We start from the raw sequence: 22,979 nt of genomic DNA, 5'->3' as shown, positions 1-22,979 counted from the left end.
ATTTTTGCTTTCACAGCTGGAAGTGTGTTGCCCAGGGAAGGGAAACCTCAAACATTGAGTGTGGCTGAAGTGTGGTTAAATGACAATTTTTCCATCCATTGCTGTTTGGTTTCCTTTCACCTTCGATTCGGTGCTTTAAAAGCGCTTCTCAATGTGCACATTACATGGCGAAATGAATTATGTCTTGAGTATGTGCTCCGTTTCGATTCGATTGGTTGTGCCATGTGTCAAAAGGGAAATTTGCTATACCGATTACAATTGGGTACTTTTGTGTGTATTTAACAAAGTTTCAATCTGGTATGCCTTTGAGAATAAAAAATCCACTCGCTGATCTACATTTGGTTAGCGACTCTTGAATAATTCGGCTGAAGATACTTTAAATAAATGTAAAACCATGTTTTAAAGAGTTCATAGGATTTTCTTTTCATAATAGACTCAATAGTTAATAATTTCTTCAGAAAAACTGATTAAAATGGGTGTAAATTATTGGATAATTGTAGCCCTAAAAGTAGTATTCTTAATTAAGTAAATGACAATATTCCTCTGTATCCCTAGAGATAGTTCCAGTACTGGAGACGGTGGTTTTCTTCCATTGGACGAAAATACACTAAAGAACAACGATCTTTTCTCAAAATAAGATGGAATTTTGGTTGGTTACTGTTCAACATCGCCCTGGAAGGTGTCATACGAAACGTGGGCTTTGAGATCCGGGCATAATTTTCACTCGATCTCTCTAAATTCTTGGTTTGATCAGCGAGGCGTACACCCGACTGAAGCGTGAAGGCGGTAGGATTCGATTGAGGATCAATGCGATAAAGCTAAAATGCCTGATTGCCGGAAGTGTGATGGAGTCCAACTCGAAAGCAGTGTATCGGTGACTTTGGGACGATCGTAACTTTGGAACTTGAACTGCTATGGGCTTCAAAAACTCCTGCGAAGATTCCAACAACACACGAAATGTCCTCTAGTCCTGTACGGGTACGAGTCCTGTACTATGCTGATGGAAGGAGGACACTAAGGTGCTAAGCACTATCTTTGACTGCGTATGCTAAGTGTGAGGATACCGAACTCATGCACCAGCAGAATGGTACGATGAGTCGCTTTCGGTAGGTCACACCTGTCAGAGATCGGATACATCCGTGGATAGCGTACTGCGTCTAGACATGTCGGACTGCCCTGGAACTTCCCTGGAAACGAATTGAAGGCCTAGACATGTCATCACGACGTACTCAAACCTGAGCAGATCAAGAAGAAGAAGAAGTTGTTTGGTAATGTATAGAAAAAAACCGTAATAAACAGCTTGGTTCTGTGGCAAACTGAACAAGTCGATTTAAAATGTGCTGCAGAAATGCACGGAATTGGTAAAAAAAAAAAATTATATATTTTTGAGTCTCGAACTTTACACCCCAATTACGAAATCTGACACAGAAGTATAAGATTTTTTTTCGTAAGAACGGCCTGCCCTGATTGCTTATGCAGTATAAGTTATATAGTAAGAAGCATAAGAATATCTGGTAAAAAAGTATCAGTAATAAATATTTTACTGATCTATAGTATAAAGATGGAGAGGATGAGACCTCTCTGCTCTCTGCTCTCTGGTCACTGATCTAAAAATTGGGATCGTGTAAATATCTCTGGTGTAAAAGATAAAACTAATTTCAATTTAACCTACAATAACCGCATACAATGGTCAATCACTGCCAGCACGTGATAAACACTGATAAACGAGAAACGAGGACGTAGAAGAAACACCGTTTTCACTTAATGCAAACAAAAGTTGTCACCTTGGACACCTCTTCGGAACACATTTCTTTCCCCTAGATGCATTGTACTGATGTGTATCACCCTCGCCACCCTAGCCGGATGTTTTGAATCTTTACATTTTCACACGCACGACAGGACACAAACAACCTGCGTCTAATGTGCTACGCAACACAACATTTCCCGTCTTTCTTTTCCCGTTATAATGTCCCTCGGTTTTCCTTCCACATGCCCGTAATTCTTGGCCATCTTCGGTGTCCTTTGCTTTCACAATTTTTCTTTCTATTTAATTTTTTTTTTTCGTCCCTTCTTTTTCCAGGGTTGGTAGTGAACGGTTTCATCAACGTTGTCATCACGACCATCGAGCGGCGGTTCGGTTTGCGTTCGACACAAACTGGCCTGGTGGCCAGTGGTTACGACATTGCGTCCTTCCTGTGCCTCGTGCCGGTGTCATACTTTGGCGGCAGGATCGGTGCCTCCAAGCCACGCTGGATCGGATGGGGTGTGGCAGTGATGGGACTCGGTGCGTTCGTGTTCGCATTGCCACACTTTCTCGTCGGACAGTATCGGGCAACCAACTCGGAGCAGAATGTGTGTACTTTGACAACGTTGCTGACCAACGGAACCGGTGCTTCCGTGGAGGCGTTAACAGAGGTAAGTGATCGAAATTCAAGTAGTAGCGGAGACATTTTGTTATGCTTCGATGACAAGAGAAGGGAATGAGCGCAACAGGTGAAGGGAAGATATGACTAAAATTGTTTATTTCTTATTTTCTTTTTTTCATAATTTTCAAATGTAAAGAACAAGCTGGTTGTATTGCTTGATTTTGGTAGCATAAAAATAGCAATTTTAAGCACTGGACTACAGTTGGGCAAACCTATCTTGTGTTTTGGTTATTCTCTTGTTGTCTTTTTTCTTGCTTTTTCGTTTATGTTCTTTTGATTTTCTTTTATACTAGTCATTATGAAATGAAAAGGAGTAAAATTATTGTCATTTTGAAAGCAGTTTTTATTTCTTAAATAAAATTTGCTTGCATGCTTTAATGCTTTAAACAGTCTGATCTTAAGAATGTTTCTTGCAATATTTCTAAATCCTGGCGATCCGTAAAATTTTTAATAATATTTTTCATGATATCAGTTGTGTAGAGGCAAAAGTTTACGATAATTTTACTTGATTTGGAGCAGTTCTATTCGTAATAGTCGCGAAACTGCGTTTCGCGTTCTCTATAGGAAGAAGTTGGAAGTCTTGAAGCACTTCCAGATCAGTTCTGAGCGCTAAGCCTAATTGAGGACAATTTCGGCCACCCAACAGTGTTCCTAAAATTTTGGCCACCCAACGGATCTTCCTAAAAGAGGACTGATCGGCCGCGTGCGGTGTCTCACATCGAGCTGAAGCCCAAAACGAATTGGCTGTTTAAATTTTGGCGCTATGTTGTGTATTCTGGTAAATACTGGTGAATCTGATAGATGGGGCTCCAAGAGACGCATCGACTCCACCCCTCGACGGGCGCTTTCGATTATGAGGAAGAAGGGATCTCGGATGATGAGGATGAATGTGTATCTATTGTACCCTCCCCCGGTCAGCACTTTTGATTTTGCTAAAGCCTGATTGGTGTTGGGCCCCAATATCCCTTCCGCCATGGGCCTCGTAACACCTTGATTCGCCACTGTGCCGCTCTCCCAAGCACCCGAAAACCATTTCCACTTTCGGCCACTGGTTGTAAGATGCAGCAAAAACCCAAAAAGACCAGAGCATCCGTCTAAATGATGGAGAATCTCTCATCTTTTTAAGATCGAACGCTAAAAGCAGAAAAAGACATTCGATCTATGGATTTAAAAAAATAAATTTTCAATGTGAGGACTTTATAAATCGATGCTGAGAGCTGTTAGAGCAGCTACGGATAATCAAGGCCCAAGAAAAACCGAAAGAATTCATATTTATTTTCAAGCAAAATCCAACCAATATCCTGTCGTGTGAAGTCCTTCACAGCTATCGCCTCAGCCACCGAAAATTAAGGAAGCTATTTTTAAAAATAACGTTCAGCATTCCTTAAACTGCTTGTAACAATTCTCGTAGCATATGTTCTTTTTTCACAACTAAAAGAAAGTAGATAATTTACTTTAAATGTTTCAATTATCCTAATGTAGTCGTATCATTTTTGAACTGAACAAAACTCGGTAATTAAATGGTGAAAAAGCACTACCTTGACATGTTTAGCTTCCGGGCAAATCTGGTTAGCTTTGGCTCACTCTTTGGAACATTCTACCATTACCGGAAACAAAAATAAAATCCTTTCCCCTTTTTTGTACTATGTAACATGTTCTTACTTTTCCTTCTGTTTCGCTTACATACCTTTTTAATCTCTCCCTTTTAGCTGACAGGTTGCAGTCATAGCACGGGACTGCCCCTGGCAAACGGTGGACAAGCATCGACATCGACGGACAGTGAAAACTTGTCCTGGAATGTGTGGTTCTTCTTTACCGCCCAGCTACTGCTCGGTGCCGGAGCCTCGCCGCTCTACACACTGGGAGTTACGTACATCGACGAGAACGTCTCGAAGAAAATGTCTTCCGTGTATTTGGGTAAGTGTTGAAGATGATCTAAATTAGTAAGCTAGAGAGAAATGTGCGTAAAATCGTTGCTTATCGTGTAAAACGTGTTCATACGCAATTGCTTGGGAATGTAGATACAATCTCTCACAGCACAGACCCAATGCTTAGAGCATATTTCGCACACGCTTTTTAAATATGCTACACCATGCATCGGGTGCCACCCTTTTTGTCTTCTCTCTCTCTCTCTCTCCCTTCACCATCACGCGTCGTTGGCCTACATTAGCTTAGGCCAGGTCCCGGGTGTGCACAGTAAGTTATTCGCAAATGAACACCATAAATTACTCACCATATAATCTTTGCGACACACTTCTGTGGCCCGCCCTCAGCACGAAAAAACAGCAGAAGGAAGCACGCTGAGGAGGATCAAAATATTTTGCAATCACTTCTGTCAAAATAAATCATCTGATTGTGAAATTAAACGACGGTGATCGACGGTGGGAGACCGAGAGAAATGGCAGGATAAGGGCGCACTGGAAGGAAGCAAATAAAATCATGCCTTTCCTTGGGAGGAATACGAGTGGAAAGAAAGGAATTTCCACTACCGACTTCCGGGTTGAAGGGAGTGAAATTGTTGGTAAAAGCATTGGATAGTTGCTGTTAGAAGCGGGCCCCTTTGCTGACTGTGGACTGTACTTCGAAGACGCTAAAGGAGTTTCCTTTGTCGTAAACCGGAAAAAGCTAGAAGTTGTGCGTGAACATGTTGGAAACGCGTTGGCTGAAGGGAGAATCGTGAACTGGCCGGAGACATAAATGCGCACAACTTCATCATAATTTTATTAGCTTCCTTTTATTAACCTCGATGAAATTGTGCGTCAAAACGATTACATATCTTTGTGGGGCTTCAGATGGAATAGGTTGAGCAAGATAGGATGCAAGTGCGTAGATAGGAGCATAAAGTTAAAAACCAAGTGTTGGACTTACATAAATATTGCATTGTTTGTTTGACACTCTAAAAACTTAAAAAGGAAGCATATTTTGAAGATTTGTTTATGTTTTTTCATTTATTCCATTTCTCATACATAATTGAATTCGTCACATCGTTTATGGACTATTTCCCAAGCATTTTCGTAATCGTTTCAATAGTTGTAGATATTATCTTGAACAGTTTTATTAATTCTTTTTAATTTTGGTTGTTATTAAATCATCGTCAATAGACTGTAGTGTAAATTAAAAAGTGTATGGAAAACCTTCAACAAAATAGAAAAGAATCTTAAAATATCTGGGAAAGCGTTGAAACAAATTTTGAAAAAAAAATCGCTTTATGAAGTAGAAAGCAGCAAAAAATAATGTAAAAAGGCACTCAAAAATATAAAATTATTAAAAAACTATCATAAAAATTATGACAAAAAATAATAAGACATTGAAAATAATTAAAACGAGGAATAATCAAAAAAACAAACGTCAACAGCATCGTACGAAATGAGTTAATACTTAAAGCTCTTTACTATTTCCTATTTATTGTAGACCACCAGAGACAACGTCCTGTTTCACACTTTAAGTGCTCACATTTGTCACAGCTGCCGCTAGCTAGTTGCATCAGCTTCTTTCGGGTGGAAAATTTACATCATTTTTTTCCTCATTTCCTCAGTGCCACTTTAGTGAGGCCGCTGGTCTCGGTCCAAGTGGAACCAGGACCCCTATCGACAACCCCAAGCACAAATGCAGTGTGCGTGTGAGGGATAGTATTTCAATTGAAAGTTGAGGCACCATTTGACGGATTGACGGAACACTTTGAAAATGGTAAACTAGCTCACAAGCAGGAGCATAATTTGTGCATTGATTGTGTGCCCGATACCGGAGCTTCCTCAGTTCAATTGATTTGATTTGTGTTTCGTTTTCATCCCCCTCGTCCGGACACTTGCACTTGGGTCGGGTCGGAGCGTAAATCTATTTAGTGACAAAAGTGAGCGATAAGAGTAGGAAAAACAGAAGCAATGCTGTACACTGCATGACAGTGGGGTTGATTGATTTTTGATTGAAGGTTTGAAGTACGAAATCGAGGAGTACTATTGTGTCGGCCTAGAACAGTGAAAAGGATGTATTTGGTGAGTGTTAGGAGACGGAGAAAAAAAAACTCGACTGCTTTAAGGTAAACATTCGTAGGTAAGTAAATTTTTAGGTCAATCCATTATCAGAAGTTAGTATAATATAATTTTAAAATCTGTGAAAATAGACAGTGAAGGACAAAGGAAACATGGTTGGGAAAATTTGAACCTTTAACGGCTTGTGTCGGAGTTCTACAAGGCAGTGTCTTAGGACCTATACAACGCAATATTTTTATAACCAACATATTGTAGGCCATCTGACAAAACATCTTCTAATCATCTACTATGAGCTTGTGTCTCTGTGTACTCGCTTGACAGAGCTTAAGCCCCTGAAGTTTCGTAGAATATCGTTGCAGTACTTATCTTATTTACTTAAGGCATAAGCTTATTTACGTTTTCATTGACGACTTGCCCAATTTTGATAAAAAAGGCTTTACATCTTCTATGGGAATCTTAAGTCCTCGGATTCTATAGCCTGCATCAATATACTCCAAGCACTAGAGGACAGGGCAAACCTGTGCTCCAGAGTCTCTATCTGGGAGCAGGCTGAGCAAGCTGTGAGAGTAGTTGAGTAGCAGTCCTAGCGGCACCTTCGATATCAGCATCGATCGTTGGTACGTTGATAGTCTGTAGATGGAGACGTTTTTTTCCAGATCAATCGTCAATCGGTGGAAGGTGACTCCATGGTCATTTTTGTGTCCGGAGATTTGCCGCAAGCTTTTGGTCGTGGTGGTAGGTGCTGGATTACCTACCGAAGGCACGGATGCGTTGTAGAAATATAGCCTATACTTAGAGGATTGTAAGCAGTGTAAGCAATGCCATCGTAGAATATCGTTTTCTGCATTTTGTTTAAATTACTAAAATACTTGAACAAAATTAACTTAAATATTTATTTACTATTTCCGTAGCATGTTACACAATTTTAATAAAACGCCCAAACTTCAAACCTCTGCTTGCAGGCATTTACTACACAATGGCCGTTGTTGGACCAGCTGCCGGCTATGTCATCGGTGGTCAGTTGCTTCTCTTCTACACGGACATGTTCGTCGTCGATGCTAGCACGTAAGTTTTCCTATAGATATCGTACGAAGGAAGCAAAATATTCATAAGATCCTAGAAAAAAAAGGGTCGAAGACGGATCTGCTTTTAATCTACTGGTTTGCACTGTCATCCATCATATTGGTCGATCTCTACCCACTTCTGCCGCTCATCCACCCTTTGTAAGCGTATCCAATTGTGCCATTGGGAAGGGATTATGTTTTGTCCAAACAACCACACCAAAATACACGACCGGTAAGCTTCGGTGCAAAATCCTATGAAACGTGTTGCATCTAATATTAATAAATTCAAATTAGGTGGAAAAATTTCATACCATGGTCGTAACGTTTATCGTCCATTCTTGTTGTTTGCGGAACGCACCGTTTTATTTTTGGTAGGAATGGCAAACACGTCCCCTTCGGACGTATAGTAATGTATCGAAGGAGACAACTATAGTTTGGCATTTCGTCTGAAGATGGGACAGATTTATTAGAGCACATAACACCTCAGACAAGGTAACATCTTGCGCTTTTCGGCATTACGGACGTTTCGCATCATCTGCCATCATTCGAGCGGGCTTTATCATCCGAAAGAATTGTGAAACGGTAGGCTACGTTGCCTACGTACTCCCCCCATTTATCCAGAGTATTTGGAAGTAAAAGGAACAAACTGCATCACTTGTGCGCCAATGAAGCACAACGAATATGGTGTGACGATATTATGCCGGCAGCGGATCATTGGGCTCATTACGAGAGAGTTTGCAGCATAGGGGGGAAATGGTTCATTTCCTTCTGGAATAATAATGACTGGCGTCATCTCTACCCTGTCGAATGTTGGCAGGAATTGTATTGCTGCAGGCAAAGACTATCTGCTTAAAAAGAGATGTGAATTTAGGCCAGGAAAGCGAAAAAAGTTGCCAATTTTAATAATCCAAAAAAATGTTTTGCTAATATTCTTACGAAAACCCAAATATTGTACTTCTAAAGCACCAAAACATTTCTACTTAACCCTGCTCTTATCCTATCATACTTCCAACGTTCGTACATGTCCTTACCAAGCAAATACAGCCGTTGGGCAAACAAGAACAAACCATCCTGTTGCTTCCTATGTACACAAACCAGCAAAATTCACCTTCAGCTCACATAACAACAGCAGCAAAAATGTCTTCCTTCACGACAAAAAGATTACGTCCCACCCACCGCCGGTTGAAATGATCGATCGTGCCCTCGTGCCCGCCATTTCGCAGGTTATGGCGGTGCATTGCCGTTTGCCGAGCAAATTGTGTTACGGTCGACGATGTTGTGCTGTGTGTTGGTGGAAATATATCAACCTTCAGCCACAGGTGAAGCAACGGCGCGTCAATGGTGCGACGCTAGTGTCGAAGCATTTCCATAATAAGCAATTCGTTATGCTGCGCAAAAGGTAATAAGCATTTTTGCATAGTAGGTTCGGAAAGGAAGCATGTTTTTACGTATATGCAACAACACAATGTGGTTTAGCCACATTGTATAGCCACAGAAAACCACAAACGGTAGATGTGCTAACCAGTGAAATTGTTTGTTTCGAATAGGTCTTAAATTGTGTGGTTGGAATATTTGTATAACAACATCAATTTTGTTTGCATATTTTGCTTATTTTTTATTTGTCTATTTGTGTTTGGATACCCCCGAAAAAATCAAGGATGGCAGCAGCATTCACGCGAGTGACAGAAGCACAATGAAGCTGCACCGATTGCACTGCAAAGTTCAAATTTTATCACGCAAAACTTTATTTTTAACCTTTCGATGGCGATAAGCTTAAAAAGTCTTGTATGGCGCTAAACAAGAAGTAAAAAATGGAAAATAGTAAACTAGCAAAAAAAAAATTACAAATAAATCCTTGACCATGGACAAATTTGCTAAGCCTGGTTCTCGTGTTTCTAAGCAGTGTTGCTTGTTCCACAAGCTGCAAGTGCGGCCAAAGTACGTCATATTTATTTCTTCATTTTATTATTTATTAGCTTTATTAGCATATTTATTAGATTATTTATTCATTTTTTTGTATTTATTTATTTAAATTAACTTGTCTGTCACTTGGGTTTCACAAAGTATTTTTATTAATTAAGGGAATGTGAGTAAAAACAGTAGGAAACTTACAAAATGCGGGGAACGCTAAAGTGGATGAAAGTCCGAGGACTCGGGTATATGAGACATAACGTGGTACCCAGGGACATTGTAGTCGAACAGGTGATACGAGCTATTGAAATCCGAGAGCGCTCTAATGAAAGGTTCGTTCGGATGGTTCAAATCGCGTATGGCGAGATGGAATGTATAAGGGAGATCATTCGCCTAGACAGCGGTTTAGAGTTTAAAGAGGAATGGCTGAAAGAACATCCAGAACATGCGAAAAGCGACTTGCTATAAAGCAAGACCAGAAGTGGGAATGTCGATCCTCTATGGTGTCTAATCCAAGAAGCCAGTGGAGTGTGTTTGTACGGAGAAATATCTCAAATAGAAATATAGAAATATCTCAAACAAAATGGCATAACATTTATCGGGACATCAGGGAATACAAATAGCCATTGACAAAGAACAGAAGTCAGAGTGGACTGAGGAAAACTGGAGAACGCTTTAGGGCTAAAGAGGACTAAAGAGTAATATAGGCCCTCATGTTGCACGCAGCAAACTCACATGCAAGCTCCAAAGTCGTTTGTGAACATGGCAGAGTAGGACATATTTAAAATATTTAAACTATTGGTTTATAAAATCCGAAAATAATCATATTTTAACTAGTTTTAATAAAATTTTAGTAATTCAATCAACTTTCTATTCAAATCATGTTTAAAAATGATTTTTTCCGTATATTGGCTTAAATAAAAAAATATGACTCACTATAGAATTATTTCAAGTACAGTATGAACTGTCTCGTTTGAATGATGAAATAAGTTAGTGAAAGGTTTTTATAAATTAGTCTTATGCATAAACTAGCTTTTGCGACACTTAACAATAATTTCAAATAATTTTCCTCATTCCTCCTTTTTCTCATTTTAATAATGATTTAATTAAATAATGTTTTTATGTCCTACGCATAATGGTCACAATCTACCGTGATTTTTCACACAAGCTTGCATGAGATGAATCCCGTACAACTTGAGGGCCTTTATTACTCCTTAGCCAATTAATTCTATAGTGAGTTATATTCTTTAATTTAAATGGCTCAATATACGGAAAAAATAATATCTAAACATGATTTGAGTAGAAAGTTTATTGAATTACTAAAAATTTATCAAAACTAGTTAAAGTAGGTTTTTTTTTTATTTTATAAACCAATAGTTTTAATATTTTAACCGAGTATGCCCGGGATAAGGCAAAGAATAAGGAGGAAATGCCTTATCAATATGTGAAAATCTACTCAACACAACGGTGTTGACAATACGGCACTGGACCGTAATAATAAAATGTAAATAAATAAATAAATAAGTTTTAATATTTTCAATATGACCTACTCAGCCATGTTCACAAACGACTGTAGAGCTTGCATGTGAGTTTGCTGCGTGCAACTTGAGGGCCTATATTACTCTTTAGCCCATATAAGTCTAAAATTGACATCTCTATAATAGATTAGGGTTTGTTTTCTTACTGAAGAAACAAAAATGAATCTATAGTTCCAAATTGTAGGTTTAAAGTAGTACCAACTAATTCATACTGCTTCTTTTTCTTTGGCTCTACAGCCTCTGGAAGTCTTAGCCTGTCATTACTGGCATCCCTTGACTTTATTTAAGCAATAGTCAGAGGTAGTCTTCTTCTTCTTCTCCTTCTTGGCTTAACGATCTCTAAGGTCATGCCGGCCATTGAAATGGCTTACTAGACCTACCGATACCACTTAGTTGGTTAGTCAGTCCTCACTACGGGGGGACGGTCCGGATGGGATTTGAACCCCGGTCCTGCCGTTTGAAGATCGGAGCCGGTGTCGCCTATACCACCGGGCCGCCCGGTGGAGATAGTTGGAGATAGTCTAGGATATTTTGAATATTCCAAAGATACATTTGTTCTTTTAGGTCCTTACCAGGACTTAGAACCTTATCATTAATTCTATATCGCTACATAACATAGTTTTGTTATATTTTTATTTTTGCTAAAACATAGCCACGATTTCAAAATCTGCTTCGATGCTTTACGGTACTTTAAATGCAGTTTTTCTTCTTTTTTCACAACGCTTCAATAACGCTTAACCCTCGACAAATGGTGACACAAATTCAGCTGCAAAATACAATTTGTTAAACTGTTTTTAATGACTTCCCGATTATGCAAAAGATGGATTGCCTACCGTAATCGATCGATCGTGGAGACACACACACACACACGATGATTGATGATCACCTGTGCTCTTAATTAAAGTATTGCACATGTGTGAGAGAAAACTCCCTACTTCATTCAAATAAAAAAAGCCTCTGCGTTCCTAGCATCCGTTCCTGGATTCGGTGCATTTCCAAAACCAGTTTGTTTCATGTGACCACTTGACTTGGTCCAAACACAATAGATCGATAAATGAATGAACAAAACGCATTCTGCGCTCGGTCAAGCTAAAATCCCATTTGTAATCCATGGGAAAAGTTGATTTTAATGAATGAACACGTCACCACAACCGGCGAACGCGCTGTTTTACGTTTTCGAGCTGCAAAATAAAAATCGAAAAAGTAGCTTGATCCCACCGGACTGAGTGGATTTCTATGGCATTCTTCGTGGGGCACAGAATTTCAGGATAACCATTTTTTTTTTGCTCCTCTCCCTTTCCTCACATTCACCCTTAGCGATGTGCATTTATCATTTTTTAATTGTCTTTTCTCGCGTGAGTTCCATTTTTCCCCATTCGAGTATGATTTGGAGAAGAAAAAAAAAACACAGCCAAAATCCCTCATGGTCGCTTTCCCGTGTGTGGACTGGACGCGCATAAAACTAAGCTTATGAACGAGCTGGCCACACAGTCGAGCCGGTTTCGGAAGCTCGGAAACGAACACGGTGTCAATATTGCCATTTAAGTCGTGCACCATTGTCCTCTACGCAGTGATTCCGTGCAGCGGCGTTCCCGAGCGTTACGCGCGCTCAGTCCGGAACAATTGCACCCGGTTGTAACTACGGCGGCGGATTGTAACCATCGTAACGCGAGCAAAAACGACAACGTGACTACCGAATCCGTGGCACAAACAATGTACATGTGCTTCCGGACGAGAAAATAGACCACATTGCCACTGTGAGGACATCCGCCATTAAAAACACTTTTTATCTAACCTCATATATCCGGGTTCCGCATCCGGCATAGGGACTGGTATAAGGATTTGCCGGAAAAACACGCATTTGTACGGTTGCTTCATTCCTTCGCATCCACCAACACTCACGTGCACGATACTATATTATTCTATTTATTAACCTTACCTGTTTTTTCCCTTCTCTTTTTATTTGCTTTCTTTACTTCACATCTCTCTCACCATAGTCTCGGGCTAACGCCACACAGCAAGGTATGGGTCGGTGCCTGGTGGGTTGGGTTCGTTTTTATGGCAGCGTTCTGTTTGCTGCTGGCCATCCCCATCCTGGCCTATCCGCCCGCCCTGCCCGGTTCGGAAAAGCTGCAGAAGGTGTCGGAAGCTCACCGCGGTGGCGGTGATGGCGATGGAGAGCGCCACCAGGAAGCGTTCACCAAGATCAAGCAGATTCCACGTGCGCTGCTCGCGTTGCTACGCAATCCGACGTTTTTCTTCCTTAACCTGGCCGGTGCTTCCGAAGGGCTGGTCATATCCGGGTTTGCCGTGTTTCTGCCGAAGCTGATCGAGAATCAGTTCAGTGTGACGGCGGTATGGTCGGCGCTGCTGATGGGTAAGTGTTGATCGTTGAAAATGTTTTTTGAAATAAATTTATAAGGTCTTATGCCCTTTTGGAGTGGAATATGTACATGCTATTGGGAAATTTCTAGAAGGTTCTTTTTTCTTTTTGAATTATTTTCTTTTAAATAATATTGTTTCTAGTATAATCATATTAATTATTATGAAGGATGTTTCTCGTTTGATGCTAAGAAAAAACACAGGTTTTAGTAGACATTTCACATTTTAATACGCTCAAAACATTACATCCGTAATAAAATTGAGTTGTTTCAAAAATCTTTTCTTTTATTTTTTATTTATATTCATTTCGCTTATTGTCCTGGTTGGAGTACACAACTAGATCCTAGAGAAATTATATTAAAAGCTTGATGAAAATAGTAAAATTATACCTTGATGTTGTTAATTTTGCAAGCTACTTCTCCTCCTGCTAGAGTTAATGTTATTTTGCCTTCTCCAAGAAGCGAATCAAACATCATAAAAAGAACTATTTTTAATTGAAAAGATCTTTATTCAAGGATTGAAATAAGCATTCAACTAGTTGTTAATCAGCAAAGAAGTGACGATTTGGATGAGCTCGTTTAGAGCTTGATTGTTGAACGATCCTTGTAGGACTTATTTATCTAAACAATGAACCCAGTGGTCGGGAAAGTGCGACTCTTTGCCAAGTTCCCAATGTGACTCTTCCACAAAAATTGTCTACCTTCTTGGTGACCGTTTTCATGGGAGTCACTCATGGACATCTGATGATAATGAACTATCTGTGTATTACAAATAACAATTCAAATGGGTTTAAAAATTCTTTCAATCTCTCATTAGAGGAATTGGTAGTTTTTTCGGTCGATAATGCAGTCACCGTCAGCATAAGTCTTCTTCACGAGGTGATTCCCAGTGTCTATCGTACAATCCTACATTGTCTTGCAAGCTATTAAATACTGACTATGTGTTTTATTCATGATAAAAGTTAAATCACTTGGAGCTACTTCATTGTCCTATTTCAACCGTGAAATTGTTTCCCAGCTTGAGTAGTGCCAATGATCGAATTTGATACTACTAGCTTTACTAGATCGATTTAGATACTACGATACTACTGACTACTAGCTTTTGCAAATTAGGTTACATTTTTCAAATTTTTATGTGTCTATACTAATTTACCTAGTGTATTACTAATTTATAACTTGATTTATTCCAAAAGATTCATGGAAAAAGTGAAGGAGTCCCTTGAGCGTTAATGTGGCTTTTTTAGCAAGCTATATTGACAAGAAAGGTTTCTTCTTGGTAATCAAAATTCTTTAATTCTTTCCCTGATAAAGGACACCGAGTATTGTCCTCTATAAATCGCAAGATGGGGCGGCACGGTGGTATATGCAACAGCGGCGCCGGTCTTCAAACGGCACGACCGGGGTTCTAATCCCATCCGGATCGTCCCCCCGTAGTGAGGACTGACTAACCAACTACGTGGTATCGGTAGGTCTAGTAAGCCATTTCGATGGCCGGCATGACCTTAGAGGTCGTTAAACCAAGAAGAAGAAGAAGAAATCGCAAGACAGAGCATTTCTTGGGTGCTGTCAGATTTCAACCATTGAAGCCTTGTGAGGACTGTTCAATGAAAGGCCTCCTGTGCAAGTCCTAAGACTCCTCAAGAGAACATGTTTTAACACTCTAGGTAGGGCTAGGGATGTAAGGCAAATTAATGAGGCCTGGACGATTAAACCTAGGACTTTGGCAGAATAAGAAACAAAAATTTTAGGTGTAAAAGATGGCAGGTTTAAGGTATTCAAAGGTTCAAACCCAATCCAAATCCCATGACTGTTCAACTACGTAGTATATATGTAGGTAGTCTAGTAAGCCATTTCGATGGCGGGCGTGACCTTAGATGTCGTTAAGCCTAGAAGAAGCGCATTTCTTAATTTATTTATTTTAATATATGTTCCCCCATTTTCAATCTAATATGTATTAAAATATGTACATCGAGCTGTAATACTCTAACGGAAAATTAAATAAAAATCCTCTAAAATCACATTTTATACTTAAGCCTAGTCTCAACAACGCACTTAAGAATTATTTTTTTTGTTATTAACATGTTCATGCACAAAACTATAAATTGAAGCAAATAAATTAATCACTTGTCTTGTTTTAATCCCGCAGGAATAATAACGGTACCTGCCGGCGGTGGTGGAACCTTCCTCGGTGGCTATCTGGTGAAAAAGCTTCACCTGTCCTGCTCGGGCATCATCAAGTTTTGTCTGTTTGCAACAATTTTTGCAGCCCTATTTACGGTGTGTTTTTTCCTATCCTGTCCCAATCTCACGTTTGCCGGCGTGACAGCCCCCTACTTTCCACACGAAAATCTTGACAGTCGCGCTTACGCCCACACGACGGAACCACGTGATCTGTACTATCTGCCCAAGAATCTGGACAATGCGTGCAATGACCGATGTGCCTGTAGCCGGCGTAACTACGAACCAATCTGTGGTGCGGATGGGGTCATGTACTATTCGCCGTGTCATGCGGGGTGCAGTGAGGAAATCAATCTGGAAAATGCCAAAGTTTACCGGGACTGTACCTGCATCAATGCGACGTTTCACGGTGAGGCGGGACCGTTGTACGGTGGAGGAAGTTACGATGCGGTCAATACGATGTGCCAGTCGCAGTGTGACCATCTGTGGATCTTTGTGATGCTGTGCTTTTTGGTGATGTTCTTCACCTTTCTGGCGACGATGCCGGCCCTGTCGGCGACGCTCCGGTGTGTCCACGACGATCAACGTTCGTTTGCGCTTGGGATACAGTGGATCAAGGTCCGTGTGCTCGGTACCATTCCAGCACCGATGATCTTCGGACGGCTTATCGACGAAACGTGCATCTTGTGGCAGGAATCGAGCTGTGAGGATCACGGCGCATGTTTGGTTTATGATAATGCGTACATGAGCAAGTAAGGCTGTTTGATGTTGTTATCGCTTGTACTAAGTGATGTTATCACAATTATTATGGTTATTCTCTCTCTCTTTCCCTTTCTAGGTATATGCTATTACTGGCCCTGATCGGCAAGGCGTGTTCCATACTATTCTTTTTCGGCGCCTGGTTCTACTACATACCGCCCAAAGTCATCACGAACGGTGAATCACATCCAAAACCAGAAGCAACAAACCAAAAACTAACCTCAAACGGTCACGCGAATCCTATCACCGTAGAAAAGTATTGAGTGATCCTTTTTGATCAATCACGATGCCAAACCGTTGCTCAAAACTCGTCACTTCAAGTAGCAAACTATTATTGCTAAAGTCAAACGTATTCTTAAGTGTCATATAGTAGTCGTGTTTGTTTCTTCGTTCACGCATTCCATCAAACACACATCGCTATTTAATGCAGATTTGTCTTAATAAAGTATGTAAAATTTATACCATCCAGATACGTGTAGCGACTGCGCCAGTAAGTTCCAGTAAGTTTAGTAAAGGTAGAATTTAGTCAGCGAATCGAGTCGCTGACTGTGGTTGATGTTGTTTTGTAGGGCATAATTTTTCTCCAATTGTAGAATTCTCTGTCTGAGGCCAAATGATTCTCAGGATGGACTGATTCCCGTATTAAACGAACAAACGCTTCTCAGTTTTTTATGAGGTCTTTGGAATAGAATTAGCCCAACACCTGATAAACGACCCTTTTCATACAGAACCTTTATCGTATATGTATATGTACGTACTGCCAAAAACAAAGCTAAGACGTGTAGGCTCTATAGTGTGTAAGATGCATTTGAATAAAATGAAACCTTGAATTAAGAAATTTCTGTACTTGATGATAGAAGGTAATAGTAGCTACTAGTGAAATTATTTTGACGTCATAAAATGAAAGAAAATTGTAGTTTCCTTTGATCACTTAGGAGAGGTCTAGGATGCGATAGCGGCACCGGTTCTCACACGGCAGGACTGGGATTAAAATCCCATCTGGAGGACCGTTCCCCCGTAGTGTCGACTGACTAACCATCTAAATGGTATCGGCAAGTCTAGTAAGCCATTCGATGGTTGGCGTGGCCTAGTAGGTGGTTAAGCTAAGGAGAAGTAGTAGAAGAAGAAGAAGATAGATTACCTATCACATTGGAAAAACCTACTGAAAACGGTTTTGTGTTAGCGATTCAATGATATTTCCTCGTTTATTTTTCCGTAGGCTTTTCAAGTTTAAATGACGGTATGGCTACTTTGCGCTATTGCTCGATAGGTGGCGCACTAAGCAATAATCATGAAGGTGTCTATACACGTTTAAGTTTGGTTAGAAAAAATAATGATTAAATTAATTTTGAGTTTCGATGTTCACAAATAAGCAGAAATTTATAAAAGAACCCAAATTTTCTCATTTAATAATTTATCAAACACCGAATCAAGTCGTTCTTTAGTGACATTGTTGTTCACACAGTAGGACCGAAGATTCAACTCGAAATTCACCGCTTCGTAAGACTTTTTACTCTAACTCTTCATAAACAAATGAATAGAAAATGTTTTGATAGCAACAATAATATTTAAAAAAACATTTGTTCCCAACATGAAGACATAGTGGAAACCGTGTACGTATTTTGACAGCTAACAATAATTTCTTCAAGAGCCACGACTGAAGGCACCTATTACGAACGCGTAGCAGGACCACCGCCCAACCAAACGTCAGCTGGGAACGCGCCCCGTTCGTTCACTTGCACCCGGGACCGAGGAGAAAAAAGCAAGCGAGAAGTGAGAGCATTGTGTACGTGTACGTCAACCGTTCCTGTCAAAAATCGGGTTTCTTCTGCACGAGCAAGACGTGTGTGTTGTTCCGTCGCGTCCATAAACAAAAGCGAGAAACTTTTGCTTCTAAAAAAGAAAAAAAAGAGCAACGGGTTGGTAAAAATGTACTTAAGTTTCGTTACGTAAGTTGTGCTAAGTTCTTTTCTGGCCATGCAATTACACGCAAGGCGAGAAAGTGTGCTAGAAAAAATGGTGAAGCTTTGTGTGTGTCGTGTCGATGGTCGTGAGATGAAGCGAAGAAGTCGTCGCCAAGACCACAAGGCGAGGGTGAATGTTTTGTTGTGACGAAATATGGTGGCTTGGATCGCGTGAAATTTATTTCACATTTGTGCGTTTAGATAAGTTGATTGTGAGTGGTACAAGTGCCCTCATGTGTAGTTTAATGCTTCCGCTAGCACACGATTGATTACGATTCTATGTTCTATGTTGGGCAGCTTCACAGCAGCATCGGGCATGAAGCAATCATAAAACGCAACAATAATGTACAGAACAAACGACGGAACAGCTGATAGCATACTGGGCCACTATTTTGCGCACTAGGTGACGAGAAATTTAATTTAGCTCATCGAATCAGTTATGAAAAATTGAACAAATCAAGCGAAACGTGCCACTTTTCCGTCCCAAATTGTTGTTATTGGCTGCGTGCTACTCTGACGAGGTTTTTCCTTTTTTGTTTGTACACTTCGTAAGTGTTCCGCAAGTGTCAAAAAGGAAAATAACTAGAGAAAAAAACACACACACACGTCTAGAGCAGCTTGCCCCTTGAAGAAAATGCACCTTTTTGCCGTTTCCCAACCCCCGATGATCGATTTTCTTCGAATATGTCACCAAGGACCGCCGACGACTCTCGTCTATTTCGGTCGGTTGCATGCAACCCTCTCCCCCCCCCTCCCCCTCTCCGCTCACCGGCAGGGTGTGGGGAGGCCATGGTCATGTTTCATAACCCATCGGGTGTGTGTGTGTGTGTGGGGCACAAAACACACAGCTGATTGCTCGGGGTGGCTGACTGAAAAGCGTGTCTGTGTTGCAATGCATCCCAATACCAAATCGGCCCATCAGTTGGTAGAGGATTTTATTCTATTTTATAGATTTATTTTCCTCCTAATATTGAAACCATCCTTCTTAGTATTTTGAGGGAAATTTGTTGTTCACCTCACTTGTTAAATGAAAAACAGTTTTTTGGGGATAATTTTGGCACGTGCGATTAAACACAACACCCTCCCACAAAAAGGGATTATATGGGAGGGGTGGGGGGGGGGAGGGTACACGTTTTCATCTACGTAATGTGGTGTTTGGTAGTGTGTGTGAGTATGTGCACTTGGCTTACTAAGTGTGATGTCGATAGGCAACGTGGCTGCTGCTGGCTGCTTAGATGATGATCAACCAAGAAAGCGAGCATCAAAGCATGCCAAAGGCTGCTGCATGTGTATGCTGCCAATCGGTAACGTAATGGAAGTGGTCGCGCGTGCGTGTGTGTGAATGTTTATGCTGTACGGCGAGCTACAAAGAAAAGCGATTGTGTTTGCCAGCCAACCAAGCCAGCCAGCCTCAGTTTCTCAGCACAGTGCCGTGAAGTGTGTGTGATTTTGTATTTATAATCTTAAAGCTGGCTGGCCGACGCGATTGTTTTTTCAAGTGTTTGGTGTGAAGCTGGTATATTAAAAGGAAAATATGCTTCTAATCTCATCCCCGTTCCCGTTTCGTTTCGTTTGTCCCTCTACCAGTGCTGTGTGAAGAAACAAAGTGCAATATAAAGTGCTATCGGTGCAAAAAGTGTAGCAGAAAAGGTGCGCTTAGAAGAAAGAAATCACTCGGTAAAACAAGTATAGCCGTTAATGGTTTCAGCTTGATAATATAGAAGAAGGTAAGTTCAATAACATTTGAGCAGTCTTTATTGAATACACACACAAACTCTCGCTCTCCCCATTCTTGACGTAAAGACCTACTAGATTATCACCAGCAATCGAATGGCTTACTAGATTTGCAGATACTTCGTAGTTGGATAGTTAGTTAGTCCTCACTATGGAGGGCTACGATTTGGATGAGATGTTAACTCCGGTCCTGCCGTGTGAAGAATTCTCCATTCTCCTTCCATTCCAAAAGCTTGTCTTATGCGTCTTTTACACTTTCCGAAGTCTTTAACGCACGATATTAATACAGCGTGACCTTAAATATTCACGCCACCTTCCACTTATTCGTCCACTAAACTCGAAAACAACTTTAAGCCTTCGCCGCACCAAAAGTGGAGCTCCGAAGGAGATTGACTTTAGCACCGGAAATCTGTCATTGACATGTTTCGTGGTGACCGTACGGTGAGAGAAAATGTGTTCAGATCCGGCCAAAGGAAGGTGGAGCAAAAGCATGTTTGCTATTCCAATAAGATGTTATAGCTTTTCCTTCGGAGTTAGATAAATCAACACTAAAAGGAAGGCGTAATAAAGTTGGTCTACCCAATTTGCGAGCATGGCTGATAAACTTTTCTAACATTCAGCGATGGCAAAGCGCCAACTTGCGTGTGTTTCTTATTTACAAATTGAAGTTTTTAGTTTAAAAAAAATAGAAAAAGACTATTAGCATGTTTCGGAGGTTCAGTCGTACACAAGAATATGTTTATTATGTTGTTTTTATGCCAACAAAGTCGTCAACAAACATCGGAATGCGTACGTCCAGTGGCAGGTTGTTGTTTCATAATCAAAAGCTTTAGAAAAATTGGCCTGTGCCAGCTGATGTGTTGGCAACTTGATCTACAAAAATTGTTGAGATGAATATCTTCTTAGATTGCGATTTGATTGCTTTTATACAGTGGTAGTCAGTGACTGAATTTTGATGATGCCAAAAGAAGAGATAAATTAGAATTTTTCAAATTGAAATCAACTATATTTATTTAATTTATTTATTTTAACAATGACGGCTTGCGCCGTATTGTCAACACCGCATTTGTTGAGTGTTTTTATACACTATATTAACGGGTCATTTCCTCGCTATAGTAACTGTATTTCATCATTTCCATTTTGTCTTTAATCTATCGTTGAAATCCGTTGATTTGAGACAATTATGATTAAAATAGTAAAAAAAAGCTGAGCAGCACAGTTGAAGATCGTGAAGCCATTCGCCAAGTTCTAGTCTCCATCAAGTCTTATAAGACCAAAAAATTCCTCAGAAGTGGTTAGAATTTGCGAAGATCTAAAACTCTGCACCAGACGGTCTGTGGATAAGAGTAGCTCTCAACATGGGACCTATATTAACGCCAATAAGACAAAATTAGCTCATACTCTAAAACGTAATCGTTGGCCTTAATGAAACCCTTATTATATATATAGATAATGCTCCGAATAGGGTAGCCTGGTAGTATATGCGACAGCGTACGATCTAGAATAGTTTAGTGAATATAAGCAGTGCAAAAGCTTAATCTGAATCTGTCTTATTCTAAGCGAATAATCCCAGGAAAAGCGAACTGTGTAAAGATCGACAGAAAAGATTCTCGTATGCTCTAACGATCAGCAGTTTTCCCGTTAAAACTTAATCATAAGGCCTATTCCAAACATACTTAAAATTTAAGCTCCGATTTCAACATGAAAATACGTATACCTGCCGTACCTCTTGAGTGAGCATTATTATGTGGAATGTTTTTTCCTCTTGCCTGAACGATCTACTAGGTCACGCCGGTCCACATAAAGGGTGCCCCCTGAAAGTACATATAAGTACGATTAAAAAATTAGACAAAAAATAAAACATTTTTTCAGAAACTCTGTATCACACAATTCAAGAAAAATATATTTGTTTATGTACGGATGAATTTAAGCTCATCTCTCATAAGCTGGCGCACGACTGGTTTATCCACTTCAGTAGCTTTTTTTCCAATAGTATGCGTGTTGGGGTGTTGGCAAATCTGGCCAGAGCTTAATGGGGCCTTTAAGAGCTTTATTAAAAAGCAAAACACACTTTCCCAGACACCGATCTTCATAAACTGTCGAGTTCATGGATTGATTTGTTATAAAACCCCGTATTTTGTGCCTCCACAGCTGCAGATGACTTGTCATACCATGAGCCCCAAAAATCTATTTTATGTACTTTTCGTCATCCATAAGAATGCAACCCGCGTACCTCGTTCTTCAGAGTTCTGTTTGGTGGCTTTCAGGCACGAAAAGAGCGGAAATCTGCACTCAATCCGATTCTTCTTCTGACGGTACTTATGCTGCACCGTGCTTTTTCTTTGCAATATCCCCACCCGAAAGTCAAAGGGTTAGTCTGTAACGCTCTCAACACCTTCCCGCTCAGCTGACATTGTTCCTGAACGACGATTTTCTATTTTTTACAATATCTACTCAAAGGTGTCAAAAATTCCATATTGCTCCACTGAGGGCACTACTGTACTTAACATAGAGTGACCAAATTTTGAATGAACTGTACTTTATGCCTCTTCAGTACAAACAAACCGTCTACTGTTGTGTATCACATTTACTCAAAGTTTTGTACACCGAAGGGACTTGCATTATCGATGCCTTGTATCTCTGTTTGTCCACGCGGTGGATATCAAACACCGGAAATTACTGAAACACTGAATTATTACACCGTATTGTAAGCGTACCCTTTCCGAAATTCATGGAAGGCTTATATTTTACAGCACGCTAGCAGCTAAAAGGGTCGTGTTACGCCTGAAACATGAGAGGGCTGAAGTGAGTTAATACAGAATAATCATCGGAGTTGACGTTGGTTTAGTTGCCCAAATATAGCTGCAGCTGTTAAGTGGCCAAAGCACTGATTGTGTGTCGTCCAGCACTGGATTGTTGGACACGATAACACCATGCATATTGTATGAACAATTTTATTGTCAAAGTATATTTTGCAATCTTGCCATGTCGGTTGTGAAAGTGTATTCAAAATTTCAATTTATTGATAAGAACAA

The 22,979-nt window shown here is 40.3% G+C and overlaps 2 protein-coding genes across 9 annotated transcripts in view; one reads left to right on the top strand and one right to left on the bottom strand.

The window, feature by feature from the left end:
- The window catches only part of LOC126565815 (solute carrier organic anion transporter family member 4A1), a 31,786-nt gene extending 15,277 nt beyond the window's left edge, over positions 1 to 16,509 (top strand). The window contains exons 2-7 of the mRNA XM_050223025.1: positions 2,081 to 2,415; positions 4,136 to 4,343; positions 7,378 to 7,480; positions 12,926 to 13,305; positions 15,456 to 16,239; positions 16,326 to 16,509. Of these exons, the coding sequence (XP_050078982.1) occupies positions 2,081 to 2,415; positions 4,136 to 4,343; positions 7,378 to 7,480; positions 12,926 to 13,305; positions 15,456 to 16,239; positions 16,326 to 16,509 (1,994 nt within the window). The remainder of the gene's footprint in view (positions 1 to 2,080; positions 2,416 to 4,135; positions 4,344 to 7,377; positions 7,481 to 12,925; positions 13,306 to 15,455; positions 16,240 to 16,325) is intronic.
- Positions 1 to 22,979, bottom strand: part of LOC126564205 (sodium/hydrogen exchanger 7) — a 714,899-nt gene that overhangs the window by 166,986 nt on the left and 524,934 nt on the right. The gene's annotated exons all lie outside the window — the stretch shown is intronic.

This window comes from Anopheles maculipalpis, chromosome 3RL (assembly GCF_943734695.1).
Source record: "Anopheles maculipalpis chromosome 3RL, idAnoMacuDA_375_x, whole genome shotgun sequence".
Lineage (NCBI taxonomy): Eukaryota > Metazoa > Arthropoda > Insecta > Diptera > Culicidae > Anopheles > Anopheles maculipalpis.
The sequence above is the reverse complement of the archived record's forward strand: the minus strand, read 5'-3'. Positions and strand labels throughout refer to the sequence as shown.